This window comes from Silurus meridionalis, chromosome 9 (genome assembly GCF_014805685.1).
Source record: "Silurus meridionalis isolate SWU-2019-XX chromosome 9, ASM1480568v1, whole genome shotgun sequence".
Lineage (NCBI taxonomy): Eukaryota > Metazoa > Chordata > Actinopteri > Siluriformes > Siluridae > Silurus > Silurus meridionalis.
In genome coordinates this window covers 24,257,560-24,281,559 of record NC_060892.1, presented here as the reverse complement: position 1 = coordinate 24,281,559, position 24,000 = coordinate 24,257,560, and the positions used below count along the sequence as shown (strand labels likewise).

The 24,000-nt window shown below is 42.5% G+C and overlaps 1 protein-coding gene across 7 annotated transcripts in view; it reads right to left on the bottom strand.

The window, feature by feature from the left end:
* atp13a3 (ATPase 13A3) overlaps window positions 1–24,000 on the bottom strand; it is a 29,464-nt gene that overhangs the window by 1,321 nt on the left and 4,143 nt on the right. For 3 of the 7 annotated variants that reach the window (XM_046857691.1, XM_046857688.1, XM_046857694.1), the window contains exons 2-33: window positions 19,631–19,736; window positions 15,291–15,377; window positions 14,115–14,288; window positions 13,746–13,925; window positions 13,400–13,470; window positions 13,240–13,323; window positions 12,915–12,984; window positions 12,182–12,316; window positions 11,957–12,029; window positions 11,734–11,865; window positions 11,162–11,344; window positions 10,907–11,064; window positions 10,591–10,779; window positions 10,391–10,452; window positions 10,126–10,276; window positions 8,168–8,284; window positions 8,036–8,053; window positions 7,617–7,770; window positions 7,408–7,528; window positions 7,023–7,147; window positions 6,583–6,755; window positions 5,822–5,944; window positions 5,629–5,708; window positions 5,368–5,410; window positions 5,163–5,272; window positions 4,458–4,554; window positions 4,254–4,326; window positions 3,906–4,083; window positions 3,616–3,791; window positions 2,481–2,569; window positions 1,878–1,958; window positions 983–1,075 (exon numbers count right to left, since the gene is read on the bottom strand). In XM_046857691.1, the coding sequence (XP_046713647.1) occupies window positions 983–1,075; window positions 1,878–1,958; window positions 2,481–2,569; window positions 3,616–3,791; window positions 3,906–4,083; window positions 4,254–4,326; window positions 4,458–4,554; window positions 5,163–5,272; window positions 5,368–5,410; window positions 5,629–5,708; window positions 5,822–5,944; window positions 6,583–6,755; window positions 7,023–7,147; window positions 7,408–7,528; window positions 7,617–7,770; window positions 8,036–8,053; window positions 8,168–8,284; window positions 10,126–10,276; window positions 10,391–10,452; window positions 10,591–10,779; window positions 10,907–11,064; window positions 11,162–11,344; window positions 11,734–11,865; window positions 11,957–12,029; window positions 12,182–12,316; window positions 12,915–12,984; window positions 13,240–13,323; window positions 13,400–13,470; window positions 13,746–13,925; window positions 14,115–14,288; window positions 15,291–15,341 (3,564 nt within the window). In that variant the 5' untranslated portion in view covers window positions 15,342–15,377; window positions 19,631–19,736. Of the gene's footprint in view, window positions 1–982; window positions 1,076–1,877; window positions 1,959–2,480; window positions 2,570–3,615; window positions 3,792–3,905; window positions 4,084–4,253; window positions 4,327–4,457; window positions 4,555–5,162; window positions 5,273–5,367; window positions 5,411–5,628; window positions 5,709–5,821; window positions 5,945–6,582; window positions 6,756–7,022; window positions 7,148–7,407; window positions 7,529–7,616; window positions 7,771–8,035; window positions 8,054–8,167; window positions 8,285–10,125; window positions 10,277–10,390; window positions 10,453–10,590; window positions 10,780–10,906; window positions 11,065–11,161; window positions 11,345–11,733; window positions 11,866–11,956; window positions 12,030–12,181; window positions 12,317–12,914; window positions 12,985–13,239; window positions 13,324–13,399; window positions 13,471–13,745; window positions 13,926–14,114; window positions 14,289–15,290; window positions 15,378–19,630; window positions 19,737–20,061; window positions 22,544–22,588; window positions 23,155–24,000 lie in introns of those variants that run through there. The other 4 variants (XM_046857692.1, XM_046857689.1, XM_046857690.1 and 1 more) reach the window with 4 other exon arrangements.

The following is a 24,000-nucleotide window of genomic DNA, read 5'->3' as shown; positions in this document are numbered from 1 at the left end:
GGAGTATTAGAGGTATTAAAGAGAGCAGGAACACTGGAAGGAATCGTATGACTGACATCAGGGCAGACACCACTAGGTGGCAGCCAAGCAGCATTCAGAGAAATCGTAGAAAGGGAACATGCACAAGACAAAACATTACAACAAGGCTGTAGAAAGAGGGGAAGAGGAGTGAGCAGGGGCGGGTAAATAATAAAAGCAGACAAGAACAAACAGAGACAAAGAAGGAATAGCGAGAGAAGGAAAGTGTGAGAGAGACAGAAATAGGAAAGTGTGAGAGAGTAAGCAAACGAGACCAAGAAATAAAAAGAGACAGAAAAGGAAGAGGGAGCGAGACAGGGAAGGAAAAAGAGCAAGAGACAGAAGGAAAAGCTAGACATTATGAGAGAAAAAGACAGAAGGAAAGTGTAAATGAGGCAGAAAGAGAGAAGGAGCAAGAGAAGGAGAGAAAGAGAGCGTGTGAGAGTAAGCAAGAGAGACCAAGCAAGAAAACGAGACAGAAAAGGAAGAGAGAAGGAGAGAGACAGGGAAGGAAAAAGAGCAAAAGAGACAGAAGGAAAAGCTAGACATTATGAGAGAGAGAGAGAGAGAGAGAGAAATGACAGAAGGAAAGTGTGAGAGAGGCAGAAGAGAGAAGGAGCTAGTGAAGAGAAAGAAAGAGAAAAAAAGTGTGTGAAAGAGTAAGCAAGAGAGACCAAAAAGAAAAGGGAAAGAAGGAAAAGACAGAAAAGAGAGCACGAGCAAGTGAAAGAGAGCAAAATACACTGAGAAGGACAAGAAAGTGAGTGAAAGGGATGGGGAATAGAAAAAAGAAAGCCACGTACAAAAACAATGAGATTATATAGATAGATAGATAGATAGATAGATAGAGAGAGAGAGAGAGAGAGAGAGAGAGAGAGAGAGAGAGAGAGAAGAAACGGAATGCAGGACAGAGGGACAGCAGTAAATAAAGACGTGACGGTGAACAGAAGTGTGATTTCCCAACCTGTGGTGGCGGGGCTGCAGAGGAGACACCATAGCTGCCCTGCTTGTCTCGGCTGAACACAAGCTTCCATAAGACGACGTCAAGGACGAAGGTCTATGGAATATCGTAGTGGTGCGGAAAGAATTAAGAAAGCTACTGATCACATGGCTTTCAAAAAGAGTTCAACTGCTACAGCAACAGTAGCAACACTAGATAACACCCTACTGAGGAGGCAATGATTTCAGGCTGAGAGTTAGTGAGGAGAGAGAGCAAGAGCCAAAGCCGGTGGAAAAATGGTTAAAAATTACAAATTTATCGTGAGCGGTTTAATATCTACAAACTCAGGGCTCTAGTCACATGATTGGACAGCGTGATTATTAGCTACAACATCGTTTCTGATGTTGGAGAACGGATCGGCGTTAAACAGGGTCACGTCTCCTACGAAGCTTGATTGAGAGGGGACGTATCGAGAGGTTCTCATGCATTTGTAGGCGTGTTTTTCTCTTACTGGCAAATCAAATCAATCTGGAAGTGGACATGATTCAAATCACATGCAAAATACCTCTGGTACAACTGGAATTGTATTTAATTTTTGATTTTTTTTGGGAGGTGGTTCTTGTGATTTCTAACACACAGGTGTATATTTACACTCAGCCGGATACCGTCGTCGTTCATTGTACACAACACGGTAACGGGCCACGAGGTTCGCTCGGCCTGCCACGTACGTTAAGACATTAAAAACGCAAACAAACAAACAAAATCATACCGACAACGACAGAACAAAAGCCTAAATGACAGGACATGACAGCAGATATATATATGCACGTGACGTCCTGCACGAACCCGGTTCCTGCTACCTTGCCGACTGAACAGATTGCAAAATACATCAGTCACACGGAGAAGTTTTTCCACTTACCTCCATGAAAACGGACACGAGGACGTTGCTCAGGACGATAACCAAGATGGTGATACGCCAGCTGAAAGGGACGCACACAATCTGCAAGAAGAAATTGCATTTTTGATGCTTGTATTATAGTAATACGCCATCGTGTGATTTTTAACACTACTACATAGACGAAAGTACTGGGACACCTGGCGCCATATGTGGTTCTTCTCAAAACTGTTGCTACTAACTTAAAGGCACACAGATGTATAGTGTGTCTTTGGTATCGCTGAGGGGCCCTTGAGCGAGGTTCTTAACTCTCAGTGCTCTAAGTGTTATTACTGACCCTGTGCTCTGGCATATGTGTTTCACCGAACCTGTTCCAGTATGACGATACAGTATTTTGATTTGCCTGCTATAAATCTAAAAAAGCACTGACCTGCTTTCCAGACCTCCTCACTACCTCCTCCTCCATCAGTACCTAACTAACGCTGAATAAGCACAAATGTAGTGGAAGATCTTCCCTGAGGAGTGGGCGTTATTCTAAAAGCTAATGGGGACTACATGTAGAATGGAATGTACATGAGAAAGGGAAAAGTTGGTAAAAAAGAACAGAAAGTAAGAGTCTGGACGTACCTCTAGGGTCTCATCGATCTCGGAAACAGGGAAGAACAAGATGAATAAGAGGAACGCGTAGAGGATGAGCACAGACACCAGAAAGGGCCCTGCAAATGCGCCCACATACAAAACACATTACACACCTGCGCTGTAACGGTAATACAAACAACAATTGAACCATTTATCTGAAGAACTAATTAAAAGCCACTGGGCACTCATTTACGAAGATGGACATGCACCAGTCTCTTACTCATGCTCTTTGGTGTGAGTGTGTGTGTAAAACGTATAAACGAGACTTTCTAAATTAAAATCTCGATTTTAAAAATATCATCCGCAAACATCACGGTCCACCGAGACTCCTGTCTGACCTCGTTCGTCAACCTGTCCATCACCACTGCAAACAGGAAAGGGCTCAGTGCTGATCCTTGATGCAATCCAACCTCCACCTTGGACCAGTCAGTCCTTCCTACTGCACCCTTCACTGCAGTCACACTGTCCTCATACATGTCCTGCACCACCCTTACATACTTCTCTGACACACCTGACTTCCTCATACAATACCACAACTCCTCTCTCGACACCTTGCCGTACGCTTTCTACTTCTGACCTTCTCTATACTTCTCAGTCAACATTCTCAAAGCAGTAATTTTGAGACTCTTCTTCTTCTTTCGGGTTCTCCCATTAGGGGTCGCCACAGCGGATCATCCATCTCCATACCCCCCTGTCCTTTACATCTGCCTCTTTCACCCCAACCACCTGCATGTCTTCCCTCACCACATCCATAAACCTCCTCCTTGATCTTCCTCTTTTCCTCCTTCCTGGTGGTTCCATCCTCAAAATTCTCCTACCGATATACCCCATGTCCCTCCTCTTCACATGTCCTAACCATCTCAATCAAGCTTCCCTCATCTTGTCTCCAAAATGTCCTACATGCACAGTCCCTCTAATACTCAGCTGCTTGGGCATGTGACCATTTATAGAGTTTTAAAGGTCGCATTAAATACAAATGAGCACCCAACATCAGCAATCAGAACCTATGGTACCAGAATATTTTGTGCTCGTTACTAACAAAATGTGTTGATAAAGGGCGGGTATCCAAACTAATGCTATATAAACACAGTTCCAGTTTTATAGCTGCAATCCAAACACTTACAGTTTTTATAACTGGGCTGACGGAACGGTTTTCCTTTGGAAAACACGATGGCGACGATGAGGTACTGAAAGGAGGAGACGTAGAACAGGGAAGTGTTCTCATAGTTTTGGATGTTGTGGTCGTCAGCCTCTGTGGAGTTTTCTGTAAGATTGCTGTGCGAGAATGTATTGCAGGCACTGAAACAAACACAGGAGGAAATAAAGATGCTGGACGAATTGAAGCCGAACGTCATAACATTCCACGGCCCGTGTCATCTCGTACTGTTCTGACGAAACGCGTGGCTTACTCACTCTGACTGAGGCGTCCAAATCTCATACCAGTCTTGGTTCCGCACCAGGGTGAAGGTGAGGGCCTGGAAGCCGAGGCAGATGAGGATTTGAGCGAGTACAGAGAACAGCAGAGGCCCTGAGATCAGACCTGGGGGGGGTCGCTGAGAAACCAGAACGTTCCATGCCGGATTTAGACTCACTGAAGACGAAAAGCAAAACAATAAGCTTTTTTCACACCAAATCTACAGAATACCAAAAGATCTGAAATACCTATGCATTGTCCTCCCATTGGATATCTGCATAACTGCACTAAATAAAAAGTGGATGACGAGTGTATAGCTAATCTAACAGATTTGAGAACCTACTCACTGGTGAATACAACAACAAGAATGATGGCAATGTCAATAAACAGAAACTGGAAGTCTCCAAGGTTGCTGAGGATCTGAAACAGAGAATTTTCAACGAGGCCATTAGATCAATCAAATCAATTCAGTGCTACTTGAAACAGCCTGTGTGGAAAAAAAAAACAATATGGTTCCTGCTTTCTTGGATGCACTCGAGCAACATACTTACATAGTAGAGCAGGGTGACACTGATGTACTGGATGATGCTGTAGAGGGCCATGAACTTGAACACGCAGAAAGATGTAATGAGAGCCGCTCTGCCTTCCCTGCAACATACAAAGAACAGTTTATTTCTTTATTTATTAAAAAATTAATAAATCTGGAATTTTCTCCAGAACCAATGTTTACAAATAATTGTTATTTCCACCCTTATTAAAAAAATTAATAAATAATTTTTTTAAAAATTAGCAAAAATGCCTGGATTGCTATTTGCACTCCACTTAAAGAATTGGAGTTGAATTGGAAAGAATTGTTTTCATTCATTCTAACATTCATAAAAAGCTTCCTGCCAATCATGAGAAGCTTGTTTTTTTCCATTTTCCAGGATCTATAACTTTAACTTCAACCATGCCCTGATTCCATGGAGTTCAAATATAAATCGGCACATACTGTATATATAAAGAGCAACATATTTCTGAAAATGTCAGTTGTCCCAATACTTTATGTCCATATAGTGTCTATAGTGCCATATAAGTCTTCTCTCGTCGAGGTATTAAATGCAACATACCGATTATTTTGAAACAAGGAAATAAATGTGTATTTCACCTATTTGTATAAAGGGTGCCAATAATTCTGGACAGCTCTGACAGCCAAAGCTGTTGTTCTACATGAACTTGTGCGGTGTGTGAGTGTGTGTGCACTGGTTTGCTTGTACCTGATGAGGTTGGGCACACAGGAGATGTTGGGAGTTCTGGAAGTAAAAGGGGAAGCCACCGAGGCCTCCAGCTCAGAGAGAGAGATGCCTCCATGAGCTCTTTTCAAGGCCTGAGGAGGGACAGGAAACAAAAAAAATATGTACTTAATTAGATATACACATAGGTTCATATGAATTTAGATGCACAGACCAGAGATGAACTTACCCCACAGTCGTTGGCACCATCACCACACATTCCCACGTAGTAACTAAACAAGAAATAACAACATACATCCGTTATTGTCTAAACAACTGGCAAAAAAAGTGAGTACACTCTAAGTGAATAACAAAACGTGTCAAAGTGTTAATCCATATTCAAGTATGTGCGGTGTGTGCCAGAGTGTGTGTGTTAGTAAATGTGTGTGTGAGAATGAGTTCGAGTGGTGTGTGTGTGCATATATGATGATAGTGCACGTGTGCCACTCACTCGACACTCTGTAGAGCCTCCACTAGCTGGGTTTTCTGATTTGGAGACATTCTTGCAAAAACGGTTCCATGTAGGACCAGCTAAAGCATCAGACCAACAAACCGTTAGCCTTCTAATAGTAAAATGCTGAAATCACTCACACACACTCGCACATATGCACAATTGACCAGATACAACCATTCTCACTCCTGACCTTCTGCAGCAGGTCCTGGAAGTGTTCCGTAATGACCGCGAATGATTTCCCGTTCATGGCGAAGTGGAACTTCTCCGCAGGTTTGTGTTGATCCGGCCAGTCCTCGACACCCATCCCCACCTCCTGCACCAGCAAGCACAAAAAAAATACAAATATTAGAAGCAGGCATTGCTCCAAAAAAAAAAAAAAAAAAAACCAGCTGCATATATATATATATATATATATATATATATATATTATATATATATATAAAAAAACACAAATATATAATAATTCTGTGGAATACAAATGCACCAAATACACCCTGTTCGAGTTCTGCTTTTCTGTATATAAATATAAACTATGCAAATTGCTAGCAAAAATAGTGTATGAATAATAGAGCGTAGCTGTTCCAGCATGGCAATGCCCCTGTGTTCATTGAGCCAGCTCAATGAACACATGCTTTACACGGGATGGAAGATCTTGAGTGACCTACAATAGAGCTATAAAACCTACTGAACACCTTTGGGATGAATTTAAATGTTTGTGTTTAAATGCGAACAAATCTCTCCACTCCAAAATCTATTGGGACATCTACAAAAAAAAGAGTGAAGCTTATTATAACAGCAAATAAGAATTAAATGTAGAATGGGATGTTCAAAAAGCTAATGCATGACTATATAACGACTCACTAAATAAATTTTTTTTTAAAAAGATTGTGAAATTGCGAGCTTTCAGCTGTTGCAGTTTCTGCCTTTGTGCAGCAGAGGGAGCAGTCTGACCTCCAGTAAGACAGGTTTGTTGGCGAGCTTGTTTGGGTCGTCTGCATAGTGCCAGTTGATCTTGGCCACCTGGCCGTCTCTAGGGGGCAGGGCATCGGCAATAATGACTCGGTCCTGGGGCAGGATCATGCCGCAGTCTCGGGCCACGGAGATAGCGGTCAGTATGTTGTCACCTGTGAAATGATCGTAAGATGTTAATATTAGAACAAAGTTTATTAAATATACCGCATGACAAGAGATGGCAGCTAGCAGCTTCTTAAGTGGTTTTAATGGAAGGCACCATGAAGGAAATATAAAGTACAGTCTATTATTCTCTGCATTCACATCAACCTCATCCTATGAGCTGAAAGCTTTGTTAGTTATAGCCAGAAGGTGTGGCATTAATCTGTGTCATCATGTACCTCTGATTGAAACAAGCAGGGTTTTTTTCCCCCCCGTACCTGTGACCATAACAGTGCGGATATTTGCCTGCCTGAGAACATCCAGCACTCCGGGAGTCTCGGGCTTTAGCTTGTTCTGCATAATGACCAACCCCAAGAAGTCCATGTTGGTCTCTATGTGACTCCTAGAGAGAGAGGCAGATTTACAGACATGAACGTGAGCGAAATCACAGCGTAAAAAGGACATCTGTGTAATATATAAGGGTTATAATGCCTGTTAGAGGGATAATGCTGATGGTATATAATTTGCAAAAAAAATTTGCTAAAGAGAATTCCTGAACCTGAAAATGCTCAAGCAAGACCAATACAGAGAGACAGGTGGATCTGGGAGCCAGCTGGCACCGAGTCCTTATATAAAACTCAGAGGACTGCAAAGTACCAGTACCTGTCAATGTTCTGCACTTTATGCCAGGTCAGTTTGGACTCCAGACGTCTGTGTGCCAGAGCGATGACGCGGAAACCCTGTTTGGTGTAGCCTTCCAATACCTCTGCGAAGTCCTGCGGCACTGCAGAGTGCAGTCAGAGAGAAAAAATACAAATTAAATCATGCGCTGTGTCAATCGCAGACGAGAATCTTATTCAAAATCAACCGACCGGTCTCTTTCTTGCATAGGCTCGCCACGACCTCGGGCGCCCCCTTGAGGTAGGCGTCCATCCGCTTCTCGCCGAGCAGCCGAGCCACCACGCACATCCTTTGCAATGCGGAGGAGAAGGGGAACTGCCGCACGATTCCAATCTCGTAGGATCCCTGAAAGGGGCACGTTGAAGATCTACGCATCATCTCGAACACCTTCATTTTCCCCCCAAATTGGAAATGTCAATGCCCCACCCACCGGCCGGCTCTCCCCAGTTATCGCCACGTAACTACATAATGAAAGGAAACTATCAGCCCTCTTCTGCATACGCAAGCTCACAGGTGTCCATAATGACCATAGAATCATGACCCCTTACTTAGCTACTGGCTGTGAGATCATTTTACAAACAATTTAAATAAAAACAGCTCAACTACTTACTGACAACTCGTACAGCTCCTATAGAGAAAGAGAAAAAAAAAAAAGAAGCGATGTCCATGTTTTCCGAAACATTAACATGATTTCCAAACAGAAATCGTCCTGTATGAATTTCATCTAAGAATGCAAACACACCATGTCCTGCTCCTGAGACGGCAACGATTCAGGAAGGAGCTGTTTGGGTGGGCGCACCACAGTGGGCATGATGCGCTCGTGGAGAGAAGTCTCCTCTTCGGTGGCCTCCTCCAGGATCTGCAACACGCACACGGAATGCAATTGAGCATTATACTCAAGAAGCCTACTTGTTGCTTAATAGATCAAATACAGGGAACTAAGATGCATCTCGCTAGGGTTTAAATGTAGTTCTTCATTGTAGCTACACTACACGAACAGAAGTTAGTTTTTACCTGACCATAAGATTTATATTTAGTTATTTAGTCCTCATAACAACCGTCATTTTTCTGGGAAGATGTTCTTTTTGAACATATTTGCGTTGTGCAATGTGTATTAATGGATGCGTTATAATTTTATAGATTTATTTTTTAGAACGTGACTAATAATTATGACATAGTGCCTCAAATGGCTCAAACAGGCTTTGGTCTATATAGTGTAGTAAACTATATAGAGTTGTTTGGCTGCATCTTGGCTATTGGGGTTTTATTTTTATTTCTTTTGCTCATTTGTCTTCTTTTTTAGCAAGTAACGCTGTTGCCAGGAAAATAAAGCAACGTGTGACCCGTGAGTGTTTTGACTCTGAGTTTGGCGAGTTATCCCTCGGCCCTGACTCAGCACGATACAATCCGGAAGGTATTCACGGCGCTTCACTTTTTCCACATTTTGTTATATAACAGCTTTATTTCAAAACAGATTACAGTCATTATTTTCCTCAAAACTTTACAAACAATACCCCATAATGACAACGGGAAAAACGTTTGTTTGAAATCTTTGCAAATTATTGTTTTGTTTTTTGTGGAAAAAAATAAATAAATAAATTCACATGTACAGAAATATCCACAGCCTTTGCCATTACACTTAAAACTGAGCTCGGGTGCATCCCGTTTCCACTGATCATCCTTGAGATGTTTCTACAACTTAAGCCAAACTGAGCGAAAAGTGCCTTCGTCAAGGAGGTGACCAAGAACCCGATAGTCACTCTGAAAGAGCTTCAGCGTTTCTCTGTGGAGAGAGAAGAACCTCCCAAAACAACCATCTCTGCAGCACCAATCAGGCCTGTACAGTAGAGTGGCCAGATAGAAGTCTCTCCTCAGTAAAAGGCACATGACGGCCCACCTGGAGTTTGCAAAAGGCATCTGAAGGACTCTCAGACCATGAGAAACAAAGATTGAACTCTTTGGCCTGAATGCCAAATGTCAAGTCTGGAGGAAACCAGGCACCACTCATCATCTGGCCAATATCATACCTACAGTGAAGCATGGTGGTGGCAGAATCATGCTGTGGGGGTTTTTTAGCGGGCAGGAACTGGGAGAATAGTCAGGATCGCAGGAGGGATGAATGCAGCAATGTACAGTGACATGCTTGATGAAAACCTGCTCCAGAGCGCTCTGGACCTCAGACTGGCGTGACGGTTCATCTTCCAACAGGAAAATGTCGCTAAGCACACAAACCAAATAACAGAGGAGTGGCTACAGGACGACTCTGTAATTGCCCATGATTGGCCCAGTCAGAGCCCAGACTTGGACCCGATTGAACATCTCTGGAGAGATCTGAAAATGGCTGTGCTCCGTCGCTCCCCATCCAACCTGTTCGAGAGGTTCTGCAGAGAAAGAATGGGAGAAACTGCCCAGAAATACATGTGCCACGCTTGCAGTATCATATTCATAAAGACTTGAGGCTGTAATTGGTGCCAAAGGAGCTTCAACAAAGTATCGAGCAAACGCTGTGAATCCTTTCACGTTGTCATTATGGGGTTTTGTTTGTAGAATTTCGAGGAAAATTTGGAATCCTTTTGGGAATGAGGCTGTAACATAACATGGAAAAAGTGAAGCGCTGTGAATACTTTCCGAATGCACTGTAGCTGGTTCTAATCAGTTCACTAATTCAACTTGAATAAATAAGACAAATGAAAAACGAACCCAGCCAGTGGCCTCAAACATCTTGAGGTCCAGAGGGTCTCCAGAGAGTTGGCCCTCAATCTTTGTGAGAGAGTGACACGTGGCCATGCAGGCCACAAAGTGAGACTTGACCAGGCTTTCTTTATAGGCGTTCTCCTCCGAGTGATGGAAACTAGAGGGTAAGAGAAAGAGGAGCATGGACACAGTACAGTTCCTGCTTACACATAAACCTACATTATACTGTTATTGAATCCAGTGATTATTTGATGAACATCACGTTATGTACCTGCTGTTCTCCACTCTCTGCACACCCCACAGATCCAAGCCGTCTTCAGTGAGCGTGCCTGTCTGTTGGAGGAAGATGAAGAGAAACAAGCTATTAAATATCATAGACCTGACATCAGGTGAGAAAAAAAAAAAATTGGCTGCTCTGAATTTCTGGTGTTTAGCAAGAACATCTGGCCAACACCTTGTTAAAAGGCGTACCTTGTCAAAACAAATCAGGTTGAGCTGGCCACAGATGTTGATCCTCTGCGGGCTGATGCAGAAGATACCCAGGTTTTTGAGGCGCCGCTGCGCGTACACGATGCCCGCCGTCATCGCTGCGGGGAGTGCGGGCGGCACCGTGATGGTGATGATGTCCAGCGACTCGATGATGATGGTTTTAGCTGGAACCTACAGGTACAGGGACAAGGAATTTATTCATAAACATTTATTTCATATTTGTACACAATTAACATAACACGATTGTGTTATGCATCAAGTCAAATATAACAGACATCCAATATATGATTGTACAAACCTCATTCATTACACTCAGCACGATCGAGTAGACAAATCCAATCCCAGCCACTGCAACGAGACAAAGCAGGAACATGTAGGCATCTCTGTAGAGCTTGAAGTCTGTGGGTTTAGGGTATAAGATGCTCCGAATCAGCTGTCCCTTGGCTGTACTGAACCCTAGAACACACAATCAACAATTATTATCGTTTATAATAATGACTGTATGCTTCTACAAAGTCAAAATTCAAGTGACATAATTGTTGTAGCCACTTACCAGTCCTGACCACCACAGCTTTAACCAGCTCTCCTGAGTAAAAGCGGGTCTGGATGACATTGGTGCCGCAGAACAACGTGTGCCTCTTATGCTCCTCTAAATTATACACCTCGTCCTCCTCAGAACACTTGTCTCCCTGATGTGGGTTGGGCAGGTTGGTCTTTGTGACAGGCACACTTTCACCTAGTGGACAGAAGAGAGTGAGAGGGAGTGTGAAGAATCATTTATTGTCACGCACAAATCAAATACATGGTTTTATTTGCACATCCCACAACCCTGACCCATGATAAAGCGTTGCAGCAGCAGAGAGACAACTCAATGATCCCTCAGTGTCTATAAGGAGAAACGTTTTAGATCTTTTACTGGACTTTTTAGATGATCAAATGAAGATACCATGGTCCCAAGTCGATACATTTGACAATCGATGCCACATTTTCAGGTTGGTCTTCACATTCAAAATCAGAACATACACATTAATTGATTTTGACAGATGGGGCTTTTTCCACAGATTTTTTTTTTGTTAAATACTAAAGCAAATATCACAAAAATAAATAAATAAAATGGCCAGTGACCTGTAAGCATGCTCTCGTTGACGATGCAGGTTCCACTGATCAGCACTGCATCACAGGTCATGATGGTTCCGTTACTGGGGATGATCATGACGTCCCCCGGGACGAGGTCTGTAGACAAAGTTTCTTCGGTCTCTACATTTAGGGCAAATAAAAATTATTTTACACACAAAACAGAGTACAATACGTCCAGTTTCTATGCAGAAATACAGACGTTGAATCTTACGGTTATTGTCTCTGCACACCGATACCCGAACGATACTGTGGGCCGCGACCATGTCATGTAAAGTGATGTATTGCTATAATACAAAAAGAATAAAAAAATAAAAAGAGAGAGAGAAGAGAATTCAGTATAATCTATCCTACACTATCACCTAGAAGAAGACCCATGCGAGACCATTAATGCTTGTAGGACCTTTTCTCCTGATAAGAAGACGCACTCAAGGCTCACCTTTTTGATGGTGTAGAGAGAGGTAGCTATCGATATGATTGACATTAACATTATGGCCATAGCGTAGTAGTAGTATTCATCAGCACACCACAGGATAACACTGAAGAGCTGGAAGATGTAAAAGGGGTTGAGAACCTATGAAAGAAAGAGAGAATATGAACGAATGTGGCTATGAGGCACATGTGGAGAGATTTCTATTCAATATCATTTCAGTACATGCAGTATAGCAAAAGAATAGAAAAATTGAGTTGAATTCACAGTATAATTGAACGACAGGATATGCAGTAGAAAGTGAAAAATTTAATTGCAGTACAAAAATAAAATAGAATTGCAGTTAAGAAATAGAACAAAATTTTTTAATGTTTTAAAATAAATCTTAAAAAAAAAACATAACATTTTAAAATATAATCGCTGCCGATGCCGTATTAATTGATACGATTAAAGTGCAATATAGAAAAAAATAAGAGTAAACTAATATGTAATTAAATATAAGCGAATTTGGGACAATGTATATAATAAAACACCACCATTTGAAGATTTCTTCATCAGGCGAGTCCCATCGAGTTTTGATTTAATATTGCGAATAGAGTTAAATAAATATGATACAATGCTAAGGGATTGTCCTACAGATCAGACAACCGGCTCCAACCGCTACATTAAAGCCGTCATCACTCCGAGCGTTTACACAGGATGGGTTCTATGGTTTGAAACTCAGCCACGATGAAGCTCCTACCTCTTTGACTAGCAGCTTGAAAACGGAAGGCACTTTCACAGCTATTTCATTCACCCCGTAAAACAGTCTCCTAAAAGAAAAAGAGAGAAACAGCAAATTATACATCATTTCTATGAAACCTCACTGTTCCACCTGAGGACTTGTATAATCTTGAGTTGTTTTAAGGCAGGTCTGGTTCGTACAGGTTAAAGAAGGCGGGCTGCTGAAGAATATTTACACTTGAGTGATCTACTGTCTGTGCTACTGTTCGTTCATCTGTGAACGTCGGTATCTTCCCCCTTGTCTGATCGTATAATGGTTATTGTTTGGAGGATTTGGCGTGTACCTGTACTCCTGTTGGTTTTGGCTGATTCCTCCGCTATGCTCTGAGTGGATGCTGGAACACCTGGGCTCCAAATCCTCGAGACCCCTGCATACGAGAAGCTGAACGTTCACAGTTGTCTTTATTCACGTTTTGCGTTTGAGAAAAAAAAAAAGCGGCTTACGTTAACACTTCGAAGTTCTGGGCAGCGTCGCTCCAGTAGTACTTTGTGCTGTGGAGCGTAAAATAGCGGATCTGTGAGAGAAGGAAAACGAACAAATCTATAAATTAAGTGCAATAATCCCAAATTCAGCAGTGACTCAGCAGTGACTCAGCAGTGATTTTCTGCAGCCAGTCTAGTTATTACTCATTAAGCTGGACAAGCTACTAAAATGCCTTTGACTGCATGAGTACCTGATGTGCTTCCTCTAATTCTCAATAGTGCACAGGGGTGGGGTGGGGTGGGGTTTGTTGTTGTAATCCTTAAGGGTGTGTCAATATGCATGCATCTACAGTACGGGTGTGTGTACCTGTACAGGCTGGTACTCTGCGTATTTCCTGATGAAACCTTCGGCTGGAGTGTCGGAGGGGTTGGGGGTTTGGCCATTGGCCATGTGGGTGGTGCTCTGCGAGTCCAGGCTGCTATAGGGGTCCTTTCCTGGGGCCAGCATCACACGCACTTTAGCCAGAAACCAGCGCTTAAACTCGTCCTGGAAAAGACACAAAAACAATTTTGGGCGCTCCTGCACACGACACATTTCTACAAACAAACAGAAAGTGGTGTGTTATTTAATTAATGGTTCAAAGTAAGAAGTATATTATGAGGAAGAGCAATAAAACAATAAAAAGAAGGAGAACAAGGGGACAGAACAGTAGTATGACACTAAAACAGTACGTACGGTGCTCCGGAGAAGTACCACCTGGGCATCGCGGATGCTTGTGCGGGTGCACGTGGCCTTGACGCACCACTCGGGCAGCCAGTAAAGGAGCAGCAGCAGAAAGCCGCCTGTGCACAGCACACTCAATCCCACCAAGGCCATCTTCCAACGACACAGCCTGTACCCGCTCAGCTCCTGTGACAGACAGGGACACGACTCTTTACACCAGGGTTGGAATTGAATGTTTCGTTCAGGACCTAGAGAGTAAATCTACCTATTTGGTTCGCTGGGAGTGAACAATAAGGATAGTAATTGCGACAGGTTTGGCTGCCAAAAAAAAAATGCTTTAGAGTTCATGCTGGTACAGGTTTGGGCCTCATAGTTCCAGTGAAAGGAAACTGTAGTGCAATATGTGCAATGAGAATTTATACAAACAAACAAACATGATGGAAATTCTTTTGCATGTAGGGGGCGTGGCCTCAGTGGCCCTGCAGTAAGTGTGCTGTGTGCACATGATTGATGAAAAATTCAACTGAAATTGCATTAAATCTGGTTGTTTTAACCAAAACCTCTAGAATTTTGCAACCCTACTTGTATATGATGTCTTTTGATACAGTTTAATGAGATTTTCCCTTCGCTTGAACAAGAGACCCAAACCTGTTCTAACATCTCCGTGCCAACGTACACAAATCAAGCTCCATGAAGATATGGTTTTCATGGGTTGGAGTGGAAGATCTTGTGTGGCCTGCTATAAAACTCGGACACAACAGACCACAAAGTGTATATCAATTACTAGTTTCCACCATTCATTAACGTACGTGTGTGTGTGTGTGTGTGTGTGTGTGTGTGTGTGTGTGTGTGTGTGTGTGTGTGTACCCACCCAGTAAAATGGACTAGGAGCAGGAACTGGTTAAAAAGTCACACATTTTGCATTTTAACTGCCCCAACAACTGCCCTTAGACAAGCAAAGTGACAAGAGAAGAGCGACATCCCTTCCACTGTCTTATGGTAATCTGAACACGTTATGTAACCCCCTGCATGATTCTGCGCCTCAGCCAGGTCGATGTGCTAACTTTCCCAAACAGCAGCACGCGGGGAGTCAGTACACGAGGTCCTGAAGCTGCAGCTGGCGCAGAATTCTTAAACTGGTTACTATTTACGAATATAGCGCAAATATGATCGGAGCTGCAGGCTTACCATTTCATCCTCCAAGCCCTTATTAACGATCTTCAGGTCCTCCTTCTCCATGTTGCGCTCCTTCACGAACTCCACTCCGAAGTTTACCTGTGAATTACACACAGTGCCTGAAAGAGTGCACGACGTACAAGGTGCCACAAACATGCAGCCTGCAGTCACGACCCTGACCCCTCCAGCTGCTTTTTGTAAAAACACAGCTGCTTTATCCACTCGTTCCCACCACACAGACACTTATGGATTGCTCCCAAACACCCCCCTTCACCCACCACCCAGCAAATAAAGCGAGTTCAAACAGGGGTGTGTTATCTAGCAGCCATCTGAAGTCATTGACAAACAAATAGGGTTAAAAGAAATCCTCTTTTGGATCATATAACAATTTTACATATGAATATTCGAAATGATGGATAACAAATGGGGGGCCAATACTTTTGAACCATAACCACACTCAGACAAGCCACGGTTCATTTAATAATAAAATCCGTGGTATTTTAGCAGTTCGTCACTATTCTTACACGCTCACATGGGAGCAGAACAGGCAAGAAAAATAAACCAAATTTCCCATCGTTATATCCCGTGTAGCAAACATTAGTATTCTGTCTCGAGTCACAAACTTGCGTGCGATTTTACAACGATGTACCAAAAGGTCTGGTTTGTGCATCATTCTTCTATTATTGAACCCCTTTGAACGCACGGGGTCAGAAGTTTCGATTTGAGGAACAGACCATGACAACAATCCTGACGAGTCAAGTTTCAAGATAAAAAAAAAGTCGACAGGTTGCCATGGGAACCGGCTAAATGGGGACGATTCAGCTCAGATATACCGTAAACGCTAGTAAACAGTGTATTTTTATTCTTTCACAAGTGTCCTAAAGATACACATCATGTGCCAGGAACAAACCACAACACTTCCTCACCAGACTGGTACAGACCTTTCGTGCACATACATGTGAGATAAAAGCTTTATTAATAATAAAGCCATAAATAATAAAATACTGCAAGAGCCCCCAAGTTATAAATCTGGAGCTGTAAAAATAGACACTGGTGGGGTGTCACAGGAAATGAATCATTTAAAAAAAAAAAAAAAAAAAAAAAAAAAAAGGCTAATAAAATATATAGACAAGCTCAAATCTGATCGGTCGGACGTTTCTAGGACACCATGGCTAAGATGATATTTACCGAAGATGATGATGATGATGTCCGGCCAGGATTTTATCCTGGATGAGCATCAGACCAAAGTCCAGCTGGGTACTTATTTTATATACGGAGTCTTTTTGTACATTTTGTTAACTAAGACGAGGAACATTAACTTTCTCACTTAAATCTATACTCTGTACGGACAAAGGTTTTTGTACGTCCAAATTTAGTCCACATTTGCTTTTGTTATACCAACTTCTCTTCTGGAAAGGTGTTCCACTTGATTTTGCGGGAATTTGTGCTCTTTCACCCACAACCAGGGTGTAGTCAGCATTCCAAAGGGTTAAGCTCATTCTCTTTGCTCTACATAACTTCCAACACATAGTAAAGCATCTCTTCACAGAGCTGGCTTTGTGCACAGGGGCATCGTCATGCTGGAAGAGATTTGGGTCTCCTGGTTCAAGCAACAGTGGTAACAGTTTTGGAAAAGAACCACATATGGCTGGAAAACTCGGGTGTCCCGATACTTTTGTAATGAAATGCTGAGCAGCAATATGACTATAAAACCCTCCGAACCCCAGTGAACACCATGGGGGTGAACTGGAACATGGACCCCAGACCTCCTGACCTACACAAATCAATCCTTGACCTCTTGCAGATAAGTGATCACAAATACCTACAACTACACCCCCGGAATCTGGAGGAAGGACTTTCAGGAGGATAAAGATCTTTATAACAGCAATGGGGAATAAATCTTGAAGGTCATGTTCGACATTATGGATATATAGATGTACTGGACATGTGCGCACACACTTTCAGCCATATAGGGCATCTATACATGCTAGCACACAGACACCAAGACAATTATACTTCTAATGTAATCACATCTCATCTACTGCATGAAGGATTAATCATGTGAGAAATGGGGAGGGGGGAGAATGCAAAACCATGCTGCTTGTGCAGAGCATGCTGTTTGTGTGCCTTTAAAATACGGAAAAAGAGAGAGAGGGAAGAAGAAAAAAAAAAAGGAAAAAGCATGCCTGTCCTGCTCTTTGAACCCTGCCACTGAGCCTGGCCCCCACGTGTCACACAAAGGGGAAACGTAACTCAGGACCGTGCCCTTCCTGCGCCAGCTGCCCAAACACAGAGTTGTCATGTTCCAGTAAAGAGACCAGCCTTCTCAAACTGTTTTTAACTTTTATTTTCCGTTTTTTCCTTTGAATTTCGGACGCAAAACCGCAGTAAAAGATGTCTGAAGACTTCCGATCGCATTCCTCCTCGTGCCTTATTTCAGACACAGACACACCTTTTTATCTCTGCTTGTTGGACAAAAGTATTAGGACACCTGACTGTTCCAGCCATATGTGGTTCTTCACAGATTGTTCCCTCAAAGTTGAAGGCAGATAATTGAATAGGATGGATGCAGTAGCAGAGAGACCCAAACCTGTTCTCGGCAACGTCGATGTGCTCAATGAAGATATGGTTTCCATTGGTTTGAGTGAACTTCTTGAGCACTGACCTCAACCCTGTAGTGAGAATTAAAACGTAAACGTATCCCAGGCCTCCTCAATCATCGGTACCCGACTTTAATACTCTTGTGGCTGAATGAGTCAGTAAAATCAAAATCTAATGGAACATCTTCCCAGAAGAATGGAGGTTATTACAACAGCAAATGGAGACTAAATATGAATTGGCAAGTTCAAAAAGCACATACCGAGCTTATAATCACTGTTGTCTATGTGAGGTCCATACGCAAAGACATTGTGAGAACTGACCTCGGGGAGATCAACTGTGCTGCAAGGCCACTAGGTTTCAGGTCACTGGCCTGCTTCAATGTCTAATGAGGTTTGAGGCATCTGGCTGAATCTAAACAAATAAGGAAGTCCTGTAGATGTCAGGACTAATACCATCCTCAGCCATATCATTGTTAAAGAATGAATGAATTGAAATTCAGGACCTTCATGGCTCAGTATTATATAGTGGTGTGCTTTAAAGTAATTTTCAAGATTTATTTCTCTAGAAATTTTTGGTTTTAAAAACACTGACGGTCCAGGAAAACATAGCTGAAGCACACGTGTACCAAGTGGCTGAGAAAACATGTTCTGGTCCAGAATGCAACCTTGTCACTCATTTGTTACGCCATTATTAAAGGATTTTCTAAAAGCCAGCGCTGACCTCAAGCTGACGGGTAAATCTGCTCTGTGTGCTCATTTTCCTTCTTCATTCGCTTCATTTCCACACTAAAGCTACACCATAAAAATACTGATCCGCTGTACTTGTACTCCAGCATATGCCACCAAAACCAACATACTATTAGGAGTTCTAATGGCTGAATGGGTGAAGTTAAATAAGGATTTGGATGATTAGGACGATTTCAACCCTTTCCACAAAGTTCCATTCTCAAATCTGGATCAATTAGTCTTCCTCTCCTCGAAACAGGGTTTCTGCAGGTTTCACAAGGTCAAATTTAGGACCTTTTTAAGACCACTAAGAATAAAATTGAAGACTTATAATACGTCAAAAACACACACAAAAAATATAAATACGTTGTTAGCAACTGGCATTAATCAAAACCTATACAAATGTTTTTTCAAGCCACTTCCCCGTAGCTAAAATAAACATCTGTGGTCGTCCGAGAGAGATTTGGAAATAACAGAAAGCTGATTGGCTGTTGCACGTTGGTCTCATTTGTATTCATAATATGGCGAATTATATTTGGACTGGTGAAAAGAAGAACTTCAACACCACAGAAACTCAAACAAAAACATTCTAAAGTGCTGCGGTAGCATTAAGTGAGCATTAGAGTTGACGTTACGTGGACGTCGGACAGTTAAGACCTGTTGAAAATTATTTAAGCGCTAGAACAGCAAATGCAGGACTTTTTAAGGCCTATAGGTTTGGTTTTTAAATGTTAGACTCTGCAGAAAACGTGTTGCCTTCAACAAGTTTTCTGTTGATTTTAACTTGTTGATAGTTTTCAAAATCTCCACTCAAACTTCACTCAAATGTTAAACATCAGGAGAGTGGAGGTTAATATAAAAGCAAACGAAGACTAAATGTGGAACAAGGCGTTCACAAGGCACATATGGTCTTGTGTCCACAAACGTTAGTCTATACGGCTAGTGCTGGATTATTGGGTTCTAAAGAGGCAATCACTGATGTCATTTGTTACACATTAGGTACAAAAAGTGAGAGTTAAATCTTACCTTAAAACCAGGGGCACTAGGACCCAAGGCAGCCCGTTCCACTAGAAGAGCTTTGCTCTATCACGCTTGCTCTCGATTTCTCTTCGTCTCGATGCAGACCTGGACCCTGCGTAATCAGCGAAACGAAAACAAACACTTTAATTAGGAAACACAAATTCATCAGCTCTAAAGACTGGGGGGGAAGTTATCAGAGGAAAGTAGATTTGAAGGCAAAGTTGAACTGATGAACGATTTACTGGACATGTTTATGGAAAGGGAGTTTGTTTGTGTGACTAATCGAGGTATCAAAGTGCACTTGGGAAGACAAACCACACCAGTCCTGTAGATGTCAGGACTAATACCATTCAAACATTTGCAGTGACAACTTCAGAAGAGGTTCACAAAACGTACATTTACAGCATTTGGGCTTAGAATTCAACCAATATACACACCTGAGCAGTTACGGCCTTGACCAAGGGTCCAGCAAATGCTAATAACTTGGTAGTGATGAAATTTGAAATTACGACCGTCTGATCATAAGTCCACTGAACCGCTGACTTGGACTTTGGAACGCCTTTAAAGTTCTTTGAGTAGTATGTATGTTTCCAGCCTCTGGCATGTCCGCCTCATTTCTCGCCAGGCTGTGATCAAAACCTACATTTACCCATGATCAAGACCTGCACCTTGAAGTAAACAACTAAACAGAAAAAAAAAGTCTAAACAGAAGAAAGAGCTACATTTTGGACAATAACAGGACTTTTGATTGTGTGAAACCATAAAACCCTTAAGCAAAATCAGGTTATTTTTATTATAGTGAGATTATGGAGGAAGTTAAGACATCAATCCAAGAGCTGTCTTGCACAAGACACACACACACACACACACACACACACACACACACACACACACACACACACACACACACACAGAAACGCCAGCGCATTTATACACCCTTGGGTTTAGCAGTTTGACCGTCTCCCTTTTCAGGAAACTACATTCAGCAGAAAGAATGTTGTAAGAGGTTGTTTGATCCCGGGGCTACACACATGAGTTGCGCAGATCTAAGCAGAAAGCAGAACCTGGTCTCCGGCGTTCCAGTAAATAAAGGACACTCCACCTCTCGCTGGACACGGCGGCAATGCGATTGTTTGGAATGAGCGATGACCTAATGACGGGCGCTAAGAATTCATGGAAGCTTTTGGAGGAGCGAGGGTTTTTGTCGCGGGTCTGCTCCGAGCTCAATGAGCTTTCTTTATCACTTCCTCTGCTAATCAGAGGACGTGAGGACATTGTTTATGGCGGCAGCGCCATCGATCTACCGCCGCAGTCGGCTCTTGGCAGCGGTTGCGTGTTTCTGTGCGCGTTATTAATACGAAGTGATGGGCGGCTTTACCTTTCAGCGACATCGTTTTTAGGAATGTTACGATCCTGTCAGTACAAGCTGGTTGTCTGTTTTACCATGATGCATAGGTGCAGAACTGATAGATAATTAGGCAAGAAGCTGAATAAATCAAAAAAATCCCATTTCACACCTCGTTAATGCGAACGTGATCGATAGAAAATATTGAGGTTGTAAAAACACTGTCTGTGACTAACTGGAGGTGTCTGTCTGGCTGGCTAGCAGTGTCTGGCTGTCAATCTGTCCGTCTGTCTGTGACTGCTGTTTCTACAGCAACAGCTTGTACACAAGGACTTGTACAGCAGACAATCCACATAATCCAATATACATACTACGCACGCGTTAACAAATAAAACCTATAACGAAGACATTTAATGAAGCGAACGAGTCTCGGCTCCAACATCGCATTGGAACGGTTAAAGTCTCCTGGAGAAATAAGTCTAAGAGTTTTCGAACGACAAATTTGAAAGTATCTTGTGCGTTATTTTGAAAAGCAACATTTCACCAAACTCCTAAGTTTTAATGTAAACTGGTTATTGCTGCCGTAATCATTCGAGTAGAAGCTGAAAGTCAAAAGATGGCGCATAAAAACAAGACTGTGGAACCGTGTTGGTCAGATACATTTACCTCTTTACTGTTTTCACAATAAACACAAGGCTTCAGATGATCCTGGATAAAAGGCTAAAAAGGAAATCAGAGAGTCATATTATGCTCCGCCCATCACCCGCAGGACTCCGCCACATGTTGTACACTCTTCTGGCCACGAGCTTCATAATCTCGTTTTACACATCACAACAGTGACTCGAGGAGCTTTGCATACGCTGCACTCGGCAAGTAACGATTGATATTTTTCCCTTTAAAACAGCACACTGTAGACACTGCTGTTAATAATACGGCTCAAGGGGCGACGTCTACACCGATTTAAAGCTGCTCACTCAGAGTGCACGTATTCATAAGTTTCTGACAAAGGGGGGTTTCCAGAATTTCTGTGTTACAGCCTCTAATGAGTCAGCGCCTCTATCTGAATGCAGCATGGAAATGTTTTTACAGTGTCACACAATTGCAAGGGGTAAAATTGGTGGCCGCTGATTTTCCCCATGTTGTAAAAAATACTCTAGGGAAGAAAAAAAAATTCCTTGATATTAAGTTCAGGTCCTTCCATTACATTATCATTAAAAGAATCATATTTTTTACAAATCTTTTAGTTGATCTGGGCAGTTAACTGATCATCAGCTGCTATCGGGTTAAAACAAAAACAGATCCATTGGGAATCAGACAAAACAACACATGATGTGTTAAAGTTAGAATAAAAAAAATAAATAAAAAAATGCAACGTCCTTCACAGAGCCACCTGACCTTCACAACCCCACTGAACACTTTTGGGATTATCCGGAACACTGACAGAACCTCAGACCTCCTCATATTCTCAACATCAGGACCAACAGCACCACTAATGCTCTTTTAGGAGAAAGATCACAAATCCCTTCAGCCATACCCCCAAATCTGGTGGTAAGACTTCGCAGGAGATTGGAGATCTTTCTGAGAGTAAATCTGGAACAAGATGCTCGAAAAGTACATACGAGTGCGTTGATCAGGCGTCCGCAAACTGTCCGTATGGTGCAGGTCCAAAAAAGAAGAAAATAAAAAGAAAGACCCGTTTCTTAGAAACTATTTTAGCCATTTAAATTTTCCACTGACTCACAATACCTTACGCTGCACTTGATATCTGATGGGCTTGACAATAACCCCTGATCCTGTGAGAGAGAGAGAGAGAGAGAGAGAGAGAGAGAGAGAGAGAGAGAGGAAAGGAGACAACACCCTCATGAAGAAATGCTGCTCTGGTAAGAATCAGGAAGTTGAAAAACAAAATTTATGCCTTGAGTCAGGCCACATGATCTTGGATGCCTAGCAGCATGGGATCTATTGCCAAAATACAGAGCGAGAGCGAGAAGGGAGGGATGAAGAGAGGGAGGGAGGGAGAGAGAGCCTCTGCAGATCAACCACTTAGCGCTGAACACATTTCAAGATTTTCTCTGCTCGATATACCGGGAAAGGAAAAAAAAGGTTTACGAAGGTGTTGCACTTTAAAGTTGTTTTGTGGTGTGTGTGTGTGTGTGTGTGTGTGTGTGTGTGTGTGTGTGTGTGTGTGTGTGTGTGCGCGCGAGTGACTGAACTGATATTTAACTGCAGCCTCATAACTGTGGAGCTTGTCTGAACAAGTTTGTGGTCCGGTCCACGTCAATAATTTTTGCCGATTTTGCATTCGTGGTACGTTTTACACGTTACCACAGTGCTGAAGCAAAATAAAAGGACAAAAAAAAAAAAAAAGAAAGGGAACAGTAAATATTGGCACCTCTTCAAATATTGAATGTACAGAACCACTTTTAAGTTGATGTAATACAAAATGACAAAAATACCACAATTCGCTGAGATTTTGACAAATGTTTCACGATGTGCATCTCAAGATCAAATCAACTGCAAGCTAAAGAGGCGCAGAAGTACATAAGTAAACGGTATAAGTAAACGGCACCGAGACCTTTCACAACCTGTTTAAGAGTCAACATTTTTGGCAGACTTTCTGACGTAGGCTGGAGTCTTAAATCTGCGTGAAGCAAACCTCGGCATTGCCTCACTGCGAGCTTCCCTGCAAAGACTTCGGATTCCGAAGCGTTGCTCGTGTTACCCCGAACGCCTCTTGTCTCGGTGTGAATTACAGAGCAAACACGGGAAGCCTTTTCGCCTGGCAGGATCGTGGATCGGTGCCTGGTTCCTGCGAGGGCTTGGGAAGATCATCGGAGGAATGCGATCTATCGTTTAACGATTATTTGAGATTGTGGAACCTCAGGCTGGAACATTTGGATATTCCTTTCCGATTGAAACGTAATTTGTTCAGACATACGTTTCCCAGAACCACTCTGGGTTTCGAGTACCTTCAGAATGAAAACAGGATCGTATTCATGTGTACAGGAGCTACTCTTGGACAACTGAACAT